The sequence below is a fragment of the Procambarus clarkii genome, chromosome 32 (assembly GCF_040958095.1).
Source record: "Procambarus clarkii isolate CNS0578487 chromosome 32, FALCON_Pclarkii_2.0, whole genome shotgun sequence".
NCBI lineage: Eukaryota > Metazoa > Arthropoda > Malacostraca > Decapoda > Cambaridae > Procambarus > Procambarus clarkii.
In genome coordinates, this window is record NC_091181.1 from 9,965,955 (window position 1) to 9,982,270 (window position 16,316).

Sequence of the window (16,316 nt, forward strand, 5' to 3'; positions counted from 1 at the left end):
CTGGCTCCTGGGGTAACTATATCAGACCTGGTTCCTGGGGTAACCATGACAGACCTGGCTCCTGGGGTAACCATGACAGACCTGGCTCCTGGGGTAACCATGACAGACCTGGCTCCTGGGGTAACCATGACAGACCTGGCTCCTGGGGTAACTATGACACAACTGTCGGCGGTAACACTGTATGACAGGTCAATCACTGGTAACATTGTGTGACAGTCCCGACTCTGTTTACTTTGTGTGAGAAGTAATGACTGACTCTGTTGCGATAATATTGATATGTTTTTGGTCATCCATTTCATAATAACATAAATATTACCTGAGGACGACCTCGGTATCGTTGGTGGAGGTGAGGTCGAGGACGAGTCCCCGGCAGGTGGTCGTGGCGTCTCCCCACAGGTGCTGGAGAAGGTGGTCCCGGGCCAGGTGGTCCCGGGCCAGGTGGTCCTGGGCCAGGTGGTCCTGGGCCAGGTGGTCCTGGGCCAGCTGGTCCCGGGCCAGGTGGTCCTGGGCCAGGTAGTCCTGGGCCAGGTGGTCGTGGGAGACCACTGACCCCACCTCCACTACCACACCAGCCACCCCTCCAACACTCAGGTGTCTGCAGATATTGCCTTACATTACTACTGCTCTAGCGGCCTCGAGCTTGTAAAAACATCTTAATAATCACTTTATGTGGTTAAGTCCACATTACATACTAATTTCTACAGCAGCTATCTTACCTTGTCAAGGTTCAATATATAATTGATTTAAAAGTTTCATAGATCTCTAACCTTGTCCGTGGAAGACAGAATAAAATATTTATATACTGTTAGCATAGTAAACATGTGGTCACGTCTGGGGTAGAAAACCCACTCCCGCCCCCACTACCATCACACTAACTCAAGGGTGAATGTATTATATCTCACCTGAGTATGGCGGAGGTGACGTGAGAGTGACGTGTAGTGGTGATGATCACCAGGTGGCAGCCGGGGAGGTGGTGCTCTACCACCTGCCCCACCATCACGCCCACCTGCTCCACCATCACGCCCACCTGCTCCACCATCACGCCCACCTGCTCCACCATCACGCCCACCTGCTCCACCATCACGCCCACCTGCTCCACGGGTCCGCCCACTTCCTCACTGACAGCGGGAGTACTGCTCACCAGCATCACTACCACCATCACCTCTGTATGATGCCTGAGCCACACCATCCTGGAACATGGAATGATAGTTGACATCACATGGGATAAAACTTATCGGGTCAGTCTGTTCTAGTGTGCTAACTAGCGTTCAAGTTGTATGTTATAAACGTCCTATAAGGACTCGAATCTGCACTGATCCATTTAACGCTTCGAGGAGATTGGTAACTAGTAAAAAATGCGTACATTTCATAATATTTCACTTCTTCTAAAGCTATTACCATTGTGGAGTGGGAGTCCATGTGGTACAGTAAAGAGTCGTAAAGACAAGAACCCGCTGAACAGTCCTCCACCCCAGACACTGTTATCACTGCCAAGGGACCCCAGGAAATTTTAATTATAGTATTGAAAACATGATCTCATTTTCCACTGTGTTCACTCCTGTCTTGATATACTGAATTACTTTTTCTTCTTTGCTTCCGTTTCTTTAGATGATCTAGTTATTCACTTCTTTGTTCATTCACGAACGTTACTTGCTGTCTTCGTTATTCATCTGAAGGCATGATTTAAATAGTTTGTTTTCCTGCATTCTTATTTGAAGTTAATTTAATCATTAAAGACCTACCTTGAGGCTGGTGTTCTCAGCCAGTGTCCCCAAGTGGCAGGTGTTCTCAGCCAGTGTCCTCCAAGTGGCTGGTGTTCTCAGCCAGTGTCCCCAAGTGGCAGGTGTTCTCAGCCAGTGTCCCCCAAGTGGCAGGTGTTCTCAGCCAGTGTCCCCCAAGTGGCTGGTGTTCTCAGCCAGTGTCCCCCAAGTGGCTGGTGTTCTCAGCCAGTGTCCCCCAAGTGGCAGGTGTTCTCAGCCAGTGTCCCCCAAGTGGCTGATGTTCTCAGCCAGTGTCCCCCAAGTGGCTAGTGTTCTCAGCCAGTGTCCTCAAGTGGCAGGTGTTCTCAGCCAGTCTCCCCAAGTGGCTGGTGTTCTCAGCCAGTGTCCCCCAAGTGGCTGGTGTTCTCAGCCAGTGTCCCCCAAGTGTCTGACGTTCTCAGCCAGTATCCCACAAGTGGCTGGTGTTCTCAGCCAGTGTCCCCCAAGTGGCTGATGTTCTCAGCCAGTGTCCCCCCAAGTGGCTGGTGTTCTCAGCCAGTGTCCCCCAAGTGTCTTGTGTTCTCAGCCAGTTTCCCCCAAGTGGAGATGTTCTCAGCCAGTGTCCCCCAAGTGGCAGGTGTTCTCAGCCAGTTTCTCCCAAGTGGCTGGTGTCATCAGAAAGTCTTAACAATTACAGGACGTTCTCTGCTAGACTTACAGAGAAAATGGGGTCTACAACTAGACCACAACTGGAACATTATCTAACACACTGCAGAGTTACAAACACTTTAAGATTTCAACTAAGATTCAACAGAGCAAAAGAAGTTGTTAAACACATGGGGCATAATTTTAATGAAGAGCATATACGAGTCGTAAATACTTATACTCCGCCTAAGTAAAACAGAAACAAGAAACTAGTAAAACTTAGCAGGTCAGCCAGAGGCTCAGGGCCCACGTAGGAATATCTCCCCCCCCCCCCTAAAAAAAAAGGGAGTACTTGGCTTTGATACAGTTGTTTTTCAATATTTTCATTACTTTTAATATTTATATGGTGCTGTGAATTTTGTGCTTTCCGAGGGTAGCATATTGTGAGTGTTGGATAACTTTGGATTACGTGGTGACTGTAGGCCTCAGTCATTCTCTTAATTGGTCATCCCTCCCTCCCTCAGTGTTATTACTCGTGTATTCCACCTTTTTTGTCCCTTGGATATTTCTCAAATTACGGCAGATCATCATTTTGGTACCCTGGTACTTTGATTTGTCATCGGGCCAAAGCACCCTATCTTCTGCAATCCGACCACAGGAGGATACAGAGGGCCATAGTTCCTCTAGCACGGACTACGCTGTTGAGTTAGGACCTCAACAGCAGTTCTCGTCATCAGTTGACACTCGCACCCCTACACGTCGGTCAGAGATGATGATATTTACTCAGCTAGGGAATTAGCTTTCTTTTTCAGAGCACAAGGAACGCTAATTCTGTAAGTATCATATAATTAAAGTAGGAAAACCCTTGCTTCTGTCCTATAGAGTTCGGCAAGGTATCCCTACATTCTTGGACTACCTTGCACTTTTGAAACAATTAAATGTTTCATTTGTTTTAGAAACTATCGGTTTCATTTATTTAGTAGGATTTTCTTGCCCTTATTCTCTTATATTGAGTACCGGGTACAAGATTTCCTGCGATTTTGATTGACTAATCATTTACCCTACTAATATTAACGTTAATTGTTAACGATTAAATTACCACAGTATAGTTACCAGTTGCCACGTCATCCTGTTACTGACACTTATAATATCACCAGTATATTCGTTGTACATTTATTTGCTATTTTCAACAAGTTTCGTCTCCCAGCATTTCGTAACGCTCCAGCAAGTGAAGTAGGGAACTTAATTCATGCCAAGAGGACCAAATTACAAACTCTTGCACACGAGTATCACCTAGATTTTCCCCATGGAGCCAATAAAAATGACTTGCATAATATTATCTTGGATCACCTCTTGGATGAAGGAGTTATAGACTCCGATACTCACGAAAACTATTCTATTGCAGATAAACATGCTCTGGCAGCTATGAAGCTAAAGCTCGAACTAGCGAAAATCGAGTGAGAACAAAGGAAAGAAGAAGCTGCCCTAAAGAAAGAAGAACAGGAACGCGAGGCGCCCTAAAAGAACGCGAGGCGGCGCTGGCGAAAGAAGCTCTACAACGAAAGGAACGTGAGGCTGCTCTACAGCGTGAGCGGGAGAAAGAACAGCTTGAAGCAAAAAACTTCACCTGGAGATGCAACGTGAGCACGATAAACAGCAAGCTGAGAGTGTTCTAGCATATCGTCGACAAGGACTCACCTTGGAAACTACACACCACACTCAGCACCAACAAGCTACCGCTAGTCTTCCCGTAAGTTTCAATGTCTCCCATGCAAGTAAGTTAATGCCACCATTCGTTAAGACAGAGAAAGACGTGTTTTTCACCACTTTTGAGACCCTAGCTAAAAAACGTAGCTGGCCTGAAGATCAATGGTCTACCCTTCTCAGAGAGCATCTCACAGGTAGAGCTGCGGTTACTCTCAGTACCTTAGCGTCTGAGAATGACTTCCAGACCCTGAAGCAAGCAGTTTTGGACGCCTACCTTCTCTCCGCCGAAAGCTACAGACGAAAATTCCGTGATTATCTAAAGGCAAGTACCACCACCTTTTTAGAATTTGCCAATACAAAGAAAAGATATTTCATGAAATGGCTGGAAGCAGCACATGTCTCTACATTTTCAGAACTCGTCAACCTCATTCTAGTTGAGGAATTCTTTAGACGTTCTCCCCCTTCCATCCGTTTATAGTTAGAAGACAAAGAAGAAACCGACTACATCAGATGTGCGAAGTCGGCTGACATCTACAGCCTCATACACCAGCTAACACCAGACCCACCTTCCAGTAAGAAGTCTTCATATAGTTATGACAAAGTGAGTACCGATCAAGCAAGCTCCCAATTGTATTGTAAGCATTGCAAGCTCTATGGACATACCATAGATAAATGTGGAAAAGCCCAATACAAAGGCAATAGTGAAAATCCTAAACCCAAACCGACTCCTCCTAAGTCCGGTAAGCCTGTGATGAATGTTGGTGTTCCTGTTAATGATCTTTCTCTCTTCAGCAAACACCTGTATCCTGGAACTGTCTCTGCCAAAAGTACAGATTCGGAGGGACGTTTCAAACTGAAGATCTTGAGGGGACACAGCGGCTCTTCAATCAATAATATTGAAATCGGCTGTGCCTAACATCACCTACACCGGGGCAACCGTCCTTATCACTGACCTCACTGCTACCACTCCGTATCCACTCGCCAGAGCCCACCTGGATTGTCCTTTCGTGACCGGTGAAGTCCAAGTCGCCATCAGAGAAAAGCCTTTTCCCATGTCTGGAGTGCAACTTCTCCTGGGCAATGGCTTGGCCGAAGATCTACAACCTTCCAACCTGATCATCATGGACAAACCCCAGGTATGTGACTCTGTAGTGGACAATCCCATCTTAAAGTATGTTCCAGCAGAGGTTCAAGAAAGTGATGAAGTTTCTCCTCTGGTTTTGGTGACCACCCGTGCACAAGCTGCACGCCCGCAACCAGCTGACTCTACTGCAACCGCTGTCCCTCAAGACCATCAGAACCTACCACAGAATCTTACTATGTTGGAGTTCTGTAAGTTACAGAGGGAGGATCCTTCATTAACACCATTATTCTTCCAGGCTGAGACTCAACCTGACAGTATCCCTGGGTTCTTCCTAGAGAATCAATTGCTCTACCGCAGGTATAGACCCAGTAAGCTGACGGAGGAGGCCGATTGGGCAAATGTCGAACAACTTGTGGTTCCCACCAGCCTACGGCCCAATATTCTACACCTGGCCCACGGACCACTTTCTCACTATGGTTTTAACAAAACCTATCACGGAATCAGACAAGACTACTACTGGCCAGGTATGGTTAAAGACGTCAAACATTACGTGCAACAGTGTCATATATGTCAGATGGCAGGGAAACCTAACATCCCGATTCCCAAGGCTCCATTAATTCCCATCCTAGTGCCTACGGAACCTTTCCACAGACTCATCATAGACTGTGTTGGTCCTTTACCCGGGACCAGTTCTGGCAGCACTTATGTACTAACCATCCTGTGTCCAACCACCAGATTCCCCATAGCAGTTCCTGTAAAGAACATTACGGCTGCTACGGTGGTAAAACAACTATTGAAGATCTTTACCCAATACGGATTTCCACGGGAGGTTCAAAGTGACTGTGGCACCAACTTCACCAGTGATCTCTTCAAGAAGACGCTGGAAGAGTTTAACATCACTCAGGTATTGTCCAGCCCCTATCATCCTGCTTCACAGGGTTCTCTTGAACGTAGTCACCAAACGATTAAATCACTCCTAAAGAAATTTTGCAATGAAACCATGAAAGACTGGGATAAACAACTTGACATCATCATGTTTATTTTCAGAAGTCTCCCAAATGAGTCTCTAGGAGTGTCTCCTTATGAGATGCTCTACGGACGTAAGTGCCGTACTCCTCTCAAAGCTTTTAAAGACTCTCTACGTAACGCCACCTTCAGTGACCCTCAGAATGTGCCCCAGTTTCTTCAAAATTTAAAGCACATTCTAGAGAGAGTACATAAATTTGCTAATGACAATCTATTGAAAGCTCAAGAGAGGATGAAGACTCATTTTGACCAACACAGCAAAATCAGGAAATTTAAACCAGGAGACTTCGTATTGTCATATTTTCCTATCCCAGGTTCTCCATTGCAAAATAAGTTTTCAGGACCATACCGCATCAAGGAGTGCAGAAACAACCTCAACTACGTACTTGAGACTCCAGATAGGCGGCGGAGGACCCAGTTGTGCCACGTCAATCTACTCAAGGAATATAAAGGTATTCCCCCCACTGTGCTAATATCACTCTCTACTTTCAAAGATCCATACCTCCACAGTGAGACCTTCCCTGCTTCTCCTCCAGAAGGCACTGACTCTGAGTCAGTGCCTTCCAACTCGGAAATACGTAATGATCTTCTTAAAAATTTACAGGACTATAATAATGCTCCTTTGCTATGTTCTGATCCCATTCTCGCCTCTCCAGATATCACGAAGCCCTTCCTCATCAAGGTCGACGCCAGTAGTACCAGCATCGGGGGCGTCCTACTACAACAACGAGGCGAGGAGGTTCTTCCTGTCAGCTACAATGGCTACAAGTTGAAGCCTCACCAGAAGAACTACAGCACTATCGAAAAGGAACTCCTCTCCATCGTCCTGAATCTGCAACATTTCGAACCTTACCTACAGGGAAATCGGTCTATTACCATCTACTCGGACCACAATCCCCTGTGGTTCCTACAACAGGCCTAATTCAGCAATCAACGTCTTCTACGCTGGGGCCTATTCTTGCAGAATTTTAATCTGGAGATCTTCTACAACAAAGGTTCGGACAACATCAAAGCTGACGCCCTCTCCAGAGTCTACGAGGTAGAGACAGCTACTCCTACCTCTTCACCAGCTACTGAAGTACTTAACCCGTAAGAGCAGACTTTGGGGAAAAGCTGTTACGATAATCTCCTTTAAGAGAGATTTGGCCTACTCTTTCTTATCGTCATGTTACTTCAGAACATCTACAACATCTAGATACTACAAGCAAGTGTAATACGTATTTAGTCAAATACGTTTTGCCAGGCGCAAACGTATACCACTCGCTCTCCACCTCCCCCCTTCCTCGTCGCCGATCACCAAACTAGCATTTCCAGCCTGCCCGCTTCTGATTGGTGAATCGACGTCTACACCACTGCACTTCCGCACCTCAGCGCCATCTACCTAGCCGATGTCTGGGCCTGTACCAGCCATTGGAGTTAGAATATTCTGTGCTCTCAAGCTGAAAGAACCATCTGATATACGCTCTGTCTATTAGTGGATGTTCTCAGCCAGCGCTTTATTCTAAGCACCTGTTAATTTCATTTTGTCTTTATCCATTTTAGAGTAACGTCACCATTATATTGTTTTATGTTTTTTTTAATCTTGTGAGTTTGCACTGTACATAGTGTGACGGTGTCCCCCCCTCCCTTATATTTCTCCCACGCCTGCTGTAAGAGTCATATCCACTTTACCCGAGCGTTCTCTACGTTGCGGACAATAATTTGACATGTGTGGGAGCGTGTAGTGTTCTCGCGTTGGCGAGAAATTCGTAAAAGAAGAGTATTTTGGCCTGTGGTTTAGGCCCTTTAGGACGCCAATATGGCGCCGGTCCCTCCGTTCTCCCGCCAAAACTGTATGACGTCGGTGGCACCAGATTGGTCACGGACAGTGATGTGGCACAGGGAGCCAATGAAAACCGTCCCTGGCAAGTATGACGTCACGAGAGCAAGGGGGTCTGGAGATCGCGCCTCTGTGGCGCCACCAGTTTGACACGACACGTTGACAAGGTTGGACGTGCGGAAGTTGGTCCTGTCAGTTTGACAGTTGTACCCCCCTCCCGTGGATTTTACGCGTCACCCGTAGTCTGCAAGTACGCTGTGAGGTCTTCCTTCGTTCATGTGTTGGACCAACTGGAATATTGGATGGAATATTGAGCAAAAAGTGCTCCAGGGACAGGTGCTTTGCAAGAAGAAGAAGTGAAGTCTGTGCCGTGAAGTATGTGACATCTGAGGCAGTTCACCCATCTAGTGACGACGATGCGGCAGGGCCAATCCACCAGGAAGCAGTGAAAGGAGAAAACTAATTGGGAATCAGGACGACTGCAGCCGAGAAGTAGGACTGCAGACGTAGTTGTGAGGAGAAGTCGATGGCCAGGAGACCGACTCCAACCCTGCGAGAAGTTGTGGAGGAGCACGGACCTGCGGAGAACAGAGCACGGTGACGACGCATTTATTTGGGATGTTGATTCTGTTCCTGGAGAGAGCATCAGTGTGTGTGTGTGTGGGGGGGGGGGGGGGTTCCCTACAAAGAGTCGAGAGTCGAGACCAGGAGCTGCAATTCAACTCTCACCGGAGGGCGAGTCCACATCTGTGAGGTGGAAGTAGGTGATTCTAGTTTCCCTCCCAATTCCCCTTTAGTCAATTATATATAGCCAGAGTATCTTATATGTTGTGAGCAAGGCTCACTGATGTCTATGTCACAGTAATGCACAGTTGTGAAGAGTGAGGCTTTACAGAGCTCTCACGATATTTATATATGTGGTGTGTGTAGGCACCTGTGTTTATTGAAGAGTTTGCTGTGTCGTGGATGATTTCTTTCATGTGACATTAATATTATAACTTATGCCAGAGAATATATATATATAAAGTGTACCAGTTATTGGTGTTAGACTGTGTGCCCAGTATTATCTTAATATTATTGATATTGATGAATTGATCGATATATATATGCGCTGGAGTGTTGGGTAACATTTTCATGTGTACAGTGATATTCTGTGTTATCGACTCCAAAAGGAATTACTGAGTCTAAGGCCAGTACCGTGGTTAATTGCATTCATTGTCATTATTATAATCTGCCGTGTATAACGCCTTTACAGTGAGATATTGTGTTTATTACTGTAGAAACGATTTATTGAGCTTAAGACCAGTGCAGTGACTCATTGCGTTCTATTGTCATTATAGCAAATATTGTGTTGACTGCAAATATAGTGATTACTGTGAATTTAAAGAAACAGGTGTATAACGCCAGGAAACAAGTACAGAAGCATTCACACAGTGCAGGGGGGGGGAGGCCGCTCAGCTGATATTGACAGGAGAGGAGTGTTGCCCTCTTGATGAGTTCTAGTTTTATGAAGAGAGAGTGACTTACTGCCATGTACTTGTTGCTTCGTTGTTGATATACTACCTTGTGTGTTTTAAGTAAAATACAAAACTACCTTCGCGTTTGTATTATCCCTCCATATCTTGTTGCTATAGAACAGTTGGAAAGAGTGAGAGTGATAGAGATACATACCTGCCTGTGACCAGTTTTAATGAGTGAGCTCTCTGCCACTAGTACCACAATCCCACAATACCACTGACGTGTAACTGGACATGGGAAACACCAGTTGGCGACCTAGCAGTTATTAGTAGAGCCCTTGTCGGGGTGGGCACACATTTGGGAGAGAGCAAACTGTGTTCTCACTCAGCTTTGGCTATAAGGCCAGCTGGAGATCGACTGGGATACTCTCCTGGCGAACAGTGGCGCCACGAGGATTGAGTGAAGACCTGCAAGGCTACAGTGAGTAACAGTTATCGCTAACACTATTTGGTGGTGTCTGAAGGGAGAAGAGACACCCTGACGTTGGCGACCATTGACAGGATATTATGTATGATCATTCATACTTATACTTACAACTAAGGTAAACCCCGACATTGGCAATCCTGCCAGGATTTTGGGATTAAGTTCTTGAACACCGTTACTCGCTTAACGAAGATCCCCGACATTGGCGACCTTGCCAGGATCAAGTACTTAGGATAACGATCAGGATAACGATTACGGTTGCAATTGTGGTATTTACAGTGGTATTAGGTGTCAGGTACAGGTTATCACTCATAGCACAAGATGGAGGATGATAAGGTAGCAAGGTTCATTGACACTAGAGATGAGCAGGTGCTGGAGAATTGCACCAAGACACAACTGCAGCTGGTAGCTGACCACTTTGGGATAAAGTTGAGATCTTCCAAAGTGGGAGAGAGAAGACTGGAGATCATGGCACAGCTCAGGGCCCGAGATGAGGCTTTGGGAGAGGAACGGCCACAAACACCTGCCAATGTGGGAGAACATTTGAACATTGGTGGAAGCAGTAGGGGATCCAGCGGTAGCAGGCGCAGCGTCAAGCTGCAGATATTGAAGCTGCAGCTGGAGGCGCAGCTGCACAAGGAAGAGCGTGAGCAAGAGGCAAAGCTGCGCAGGGAAGAGCGAGAAGCAGAAGCACAGCTGAAACGAGAAGAGCGAGAAGCAGAAGCACAGCTGAAACGAGAAGAGCGAGAGGCACAGCTGCGCAAGGAAGAGCGTGAACAAGAGGCACAGCTGCGCAAGGAAGAGCGAGAGGCACAGCTGAGACGTGAAGAGCAGGAAGGAGAAGCACAGCTGAAACGGGAAGAGCGAGAGGTACAGCTAAGACGAGAGGAGCGCGAGCTAGAAGCTAAGCTGAAACAGCAAGAGGTTGAAGCTAACAAGGATGTGGAGCTGAAGCGAGCTGATCTAGGGCTAGCCCCACCTGCCCCGCCACAGCAGGAAGACCGCCGAGTGAGAGAGCGAGATTTGCCGGTCTTTGTACCAAACGAAGCTGAAGGTTTCTTTGACCACTTCGAGAGGGTCGCTACCTTGAAGAAGTGGCCGAGAGCGGAGTGGGTGGAGCTGGTTCAGAGTAGGCTCACCGGTGAAGCTCGTGAAGCCTACAACTTGCTCGACCTCAGGGAGTGTACCAACTACGATGCTGTGAAGCGAGCTGTGCTCCACTCTTTCAAGCTAATGCCGGAATGTTACAGGAAAAGGTTCAGGAAATGTACCCGTTCACCAGGAAAATCTTATGCAGAGACGGCGAGGAACATGGAGAGAAAGTTCCTGAAGTGGCTGGAATCCGAAGGAGCGAAGTCGGCTGAAGATGTCAAGAGGCTGATGGTCATGGAGAAGTTTATGTCCGTGCTCTCTTCTGAGATCAGGGTTAGAGTAAAGGAGGCGGACATAAAGGACCTGAGGGCCGCAGCAGACAGAGCTGACATGCTGGAAGAAGCTTTACGACCACGCCGAGAGGGACAGCACCGACCACCAGTATACTCCGGATATGGTAGAAGTTATAGAAGGACGGACGGATGGAGGACAGGAGCGAGTTCTCCCAAGTCCCACCTCTCGAGTGGAGACAGTAGAGGATCAAAGAGTGCTGTGGAGCCGGTAAAGAAGTCCCTAGCTTAGAGTTCAGGAGGTGTTGCTGCGACGAAGGAGACGACGGAAGGCGCGAGGAAGACCCACGGAGCGACGGCCTCTGGAGGCATTGCCAGGGCAGGCGGTGGTGGAAGGTCACCGCCAAGGAAGTCCCGCTGCTACAATTGTGGGGGACTTGGACACTTCTCGCAGGAATGCAGACGCCCTAAGCAGCGGGGAAACGTTGCTTTCGTGAGGGTAGAGGACCAGATGGCCGAGAGGGTGCGGGATGAACCCGTACTGAGTGGGGAGAAAAGAGTTCACCCATTCGTGTGTGAGGGAACCGTAAGGATGGGGGACGCAGACCCCATTCCGGTGAAGATATTGAGAGACACCGGGGTTGATTTTACCCTGGTGAGTAGGACCCTGTTCCCCGAGGGTTACGAGAGTACCAGTGTGGGGGTGGCAAGTGTGACAAATGTGGGAGGCCCAGTGAGGATGCCCCTACACCAGGTGACTCTGAATTCTGATTATGGCTGCCAGACCCTAGTGGTAGGGGTCTGCGCATCAATGCCCAAGATGGAGGCACAAGTCACCCTTAGAAATGACGCATTTGGAGGATGTGTCCTCCCTAACCTCGTGAAGGGCGAGGAGTGCTTGGAGCACTATAAGGAGAAAGGCGAAGTGTTAGACGCCTGTGGGGACGAGAAGGGAATCGCCGCGGTGGCGTTCCCTGTATGCGCTGTGATCCCAAGGCGGTGCGACGGACACGGTGGGAGTGGATCTGATAGGGCTGAAGAGGAGACTTCCAACAGCCTGGGAGTCAATCACCTCTTTGTGGAACCCGGAGAACGAGTGGAGGGCGAAGGCAGCCCGGATGGTGAGTTACAGGTGACACTCGCTAGTTCTCTTGGAGTAGACCGCACTCGTCTGGGGGAGTTGCAGCAGATAGAGTTCCCCGAATGGATTCATGAGGCCAAAGGAGGACGTGTTGGTCCTGAGAGGGCCACCCATTTTTATATACAGGACGGAATGCTGATGAGACAGTGGAGGCCTGTGAGGATGGAGGCTGGAGAAGAATCTCTAGGTACGAGACGCCAGGTAGTGTTGCCGGCCCAGTACAGAGCGGCAGTGTTGGATCTGTCGCACTCTGTGGACTCTGCAGGTCCCCTGGGGGTGACCAAGACGTTGCATAAGATCAGGGATCATTTCTACTGGCCAGGTATGGACGCTGATGTGAGGCGTTACTGTAAGACGTGCGTACTTTGCCAGAGGGCAGGGAAGAGCCAACCCGCGATACCAAAGGCCCTGTTAGTCCCTGTTCCTATAACCTACTATACTACTATGTATGTAACTATATAACTATGTAACTATATAACTATGTAACTATATAACTATGTAACTATATAACCTGAGCTTGTAAAAGCACCTTCATCACCTTCAGTGATTAAGTGCTTAATTGCAAACTAGTTTCTTTATCAGCTACCTCACCCTGTCAGAGTAAATGAGACAAATGAATGTGAATGCATGTGTGTGTGTGTATATATGTATGTATATATGTGTGTGTGTATGTTTATATATGGGTATAAAGTATATATGGAAGCTGATCAGAATTACATTTCACCTTTGTGAATTTACATTAATGACACTATGTAAAAGACACATCTAACACTTTATGTAGGGCATACGTAAATCTGTGTATCTATGTATTTACGTATGTAGGTTAGCTTAGCAATTTAAAAGCACCGAATCACCTTCTGTGGTTCAGTGTTCAATAAACCCTTGAACTATATGTTTAACACTTCTCTAACCCTGTCCATGGAGGACAGAAGAAAATGTATATATGCTGGTTAGCATTGTAAATGTGTGGCCACGTCTGTGGTAGAAAATAATAATAATAAAAAAAAAAAGTCCCTGTTCCTGCGTTTGGGCCTGCATTTGAGCGTCCGTTGGTCGATGTGGTGGGACTGTTGCCACAGACGAAACGAGGAAATACCTACCTGATGACAATCATGTGTGCGTCGACCAGATTTCCGGAAGCTGTCCTGATGCGGCGTTTGACATCGAGAGGAGTAACCGGGCAGCTGCAACGATTTTTCTCTTGGGTGGGAATGCCCAGGGAAATTCAGACGGACTGTGGAAGTATATTCCAGTCCAAATGGTTCAGACAGACCGTGACAAATTGGGGAGTGACTCAGATTCGGTCGTCGCCCTACCGACCGCAGTCGCAACGGGGCGATCGAAAGGTTTCACTCCACCCTGAAGACCGTTCTGAGAGTGTTCTGTGCAGAGCAGGGAGCCGAGTGGGACGAGGCAGTGTACCCTGCATTGTTTGCCATACGTACACAGTGGTAGAGTCGTTAGGTTTCTCACCATTCCAGCTGGTGTATGGACATGAGGTACGAAGTCCTCTGTCCATGCTGAAAGAACAATAGACACCAGGAGTGACCGTGGGAACGGTCAACGAGTAAGTTCAGAAGTTCAAGGAGCGTCTCACTTTGGCAAAGGAACTAGCAGGAAAACATCTGAAGGAGGCGCAGCATAAGATGTCAGAATGGTATGACAAGAAAGCTACGCCAAGAGAGTTCCAGGTTGGGTCCCAGGTTATGGTATTGCTGCCAGGGAAGAGCCGTGTAACCGAGTCATGATTCGAGGGACTGTACAGAGTGCTACGGCGGTTGGGTCCTGTAACTTATGAAATCGGTAAGCTGGATAGACCCCGCAAGACACAGGTGTGTCATGTTGACCGCCTAAAGCTTTTCTTCCCCAAGGAAGAAGGAGCCGCTAAGCAGGACGGAACGATGACTCGAGACCCCCAGCAGAAGATGCTTTTGTGCATGCAAGTGGATCAAGAACTTCCAGAGAAGGACGGAAAGTGGTCCAGGGCGGACGGCATCCATCTCACCAATTCGGAGAGTTTGGCGAAGATCGAGGACAAGCTACAACACCTGGAAGGACAACAGAGCGCGGACCTGACGAACCTGTTGAGAGGAAACGCCTCTCTCTTCACCGACGTGCCCCGACGACACAAGAATGTAACGCACGAGGTAGAGGTGAGGGACGCCAGGCCCATCAAACAGAGAGCTTATAGGGTCAGCCCAGAGAAGCGAGAGTTGATGAGGAAGGCTGTGGAGTATCTCCTTGAGAACGACCTTGCAGAGCCTAGCAACAGTGAGTGGAGTTCCCCATGCTTGTTAGTGAAGAAAAGCGATGGTACATTCCGCTTTTGTACAGACTACAGAAAGGTGAACTCCATCACTGTGGCAGACTCTCACCCCATGCCAAGGGTGAGCGATTGCATCGACCAGGTGGGCAGTGCAAGATATGTATCCAAGGTCGATCTGCTCAAGGGGTACTACTAGATCTCATTGACTCCCTGTTATGGTTTTGGTCAGACAAACAATCTTCGTCCACATGGTTTTTATTCTCCGCCAGTAACAACAACAAAATCAATTATCCGGTGTATGAAATATTATTAACAAGATCATAAACAAAAGAGCATCTGCTCCAAACATGCTACCTCCAACATCTGTAGTACTCAATCCCAACATTCCTCCCCTTTTAAATAAACTATATCCCTACAGGTTAAGTCTATCAGGCGGTCGTATGACTCTTCCTGATTTTTTCAACTGGGAGTCCTGACCTGTTACTTCTGGGAAACATTCTTCTGAATTACTCCTTGTAGAGTCCATAGGTTAACTGTATCCCCATTACCCTCTACTGCCCTTTGCTCTGCCTCCCGGTCTCCTGCAGGTGCTGCTATCCCTTCATTATTAGGATGGATATCACTAGTTGCCCCACCCCCACCTGAAGGGTCTTCAAAATTCCCTGTGAACCTTGGCATGAGCTGATCGGCATGCCTTTTCCAATTAATGTTCCCAAAACTCTGCACTTGCACAGTGAAGTTCCTGCGGCCCAGGACCTCCCTAATTTTCCCTTCCACCCAGGGCATTCCACTTCTAAAATTCCTTGCATATACTGCATCCCCCTCATTAAACAACAATTCCTCTCCCTGAGCCAACTGACTGGCCAAGCTAGTTACCGATTTCTCTTTATTGGGATCTGTCTTTACTGCTTCAATGTGCACTTTAAAGTGTCTATTAAACAGTAATTCAGAAGGAGATTTACCAGTAGTAGAATGAACAGTTTTCCTTTGATTATATAAAAATCTACAAAGCCTTGTATTAATAGTACCTTCCGTAAACCGCTTTAACCCTTCTTTCAAGGATCTCACTGCTCTCTCTGCTAGACCATTTGAAGAAGGATTATAGGGGGCAGGTAGTACATGTTTAATACCATTTTTCCTAAAAAAATCCACCATTTCCACAGAAACAAAATAAGGAGCATTGTCTGAGACAATTATGTCTGGCAATCCAAAATTACAAAATGTTTTCCTTATCAATTCACAAGTTACAGATGATGTGGTGGAATTACACACATGCACATCCAGAAATTTGGTGTATGAATCCACCACCACTAGGTAATATTTATTATCCATAGGTCCCGCATAATCTACATGAAGTCTAGACCAGGGTTTTCCAGTGCATGGCCAAGAAAGTACTGGGGCCTGGGGTCTCTGATAATTCTTAAAGCAAATATTACAATTTTTTGTTACCTCAACAATATCCTGGTCTATTTTTGGCCACCAAATCCAACTTCTAGCTTCTGCTTTCATAGCATTTATGCCATTATGGCCTACATGCAGCTGTTCCAAAATCTTACATCTCAGTTCCCCAGGCACCACCACTCTATTCCTATACAAGAGTACATC

General features: G+C 47.3%; 1 protein-coding gene across 1 annotated transcript in view; it reads right to left on the reverse strand.

Moving 5' to 3' along the window:
• The window catches only part of LOC138349629 (uncharacterized), a 62,716-nt gene that overhangs the window by 12,728 nt on the left and 33,672 nt on the right, over positions 1 to 16,316 (reverse strand). The window contains exons 2-3 of the mRNA XM_069334777.1: positions 903 to 1,190; positions 317 to 595 (exon numbers count right to left, since the gene is read on the reverse strand). Of these exons, the coding sequence (XP_069190878.1) occupies positions 317 to 595; positions 903 to 1,189 (566 nt within the window). The 5' untranslated portion in view covers position 1,190. The remainder of the gene's footprint in view (positions 1 to 316; positions 596 to 902; positions 1,191 to 16,316) is intronic.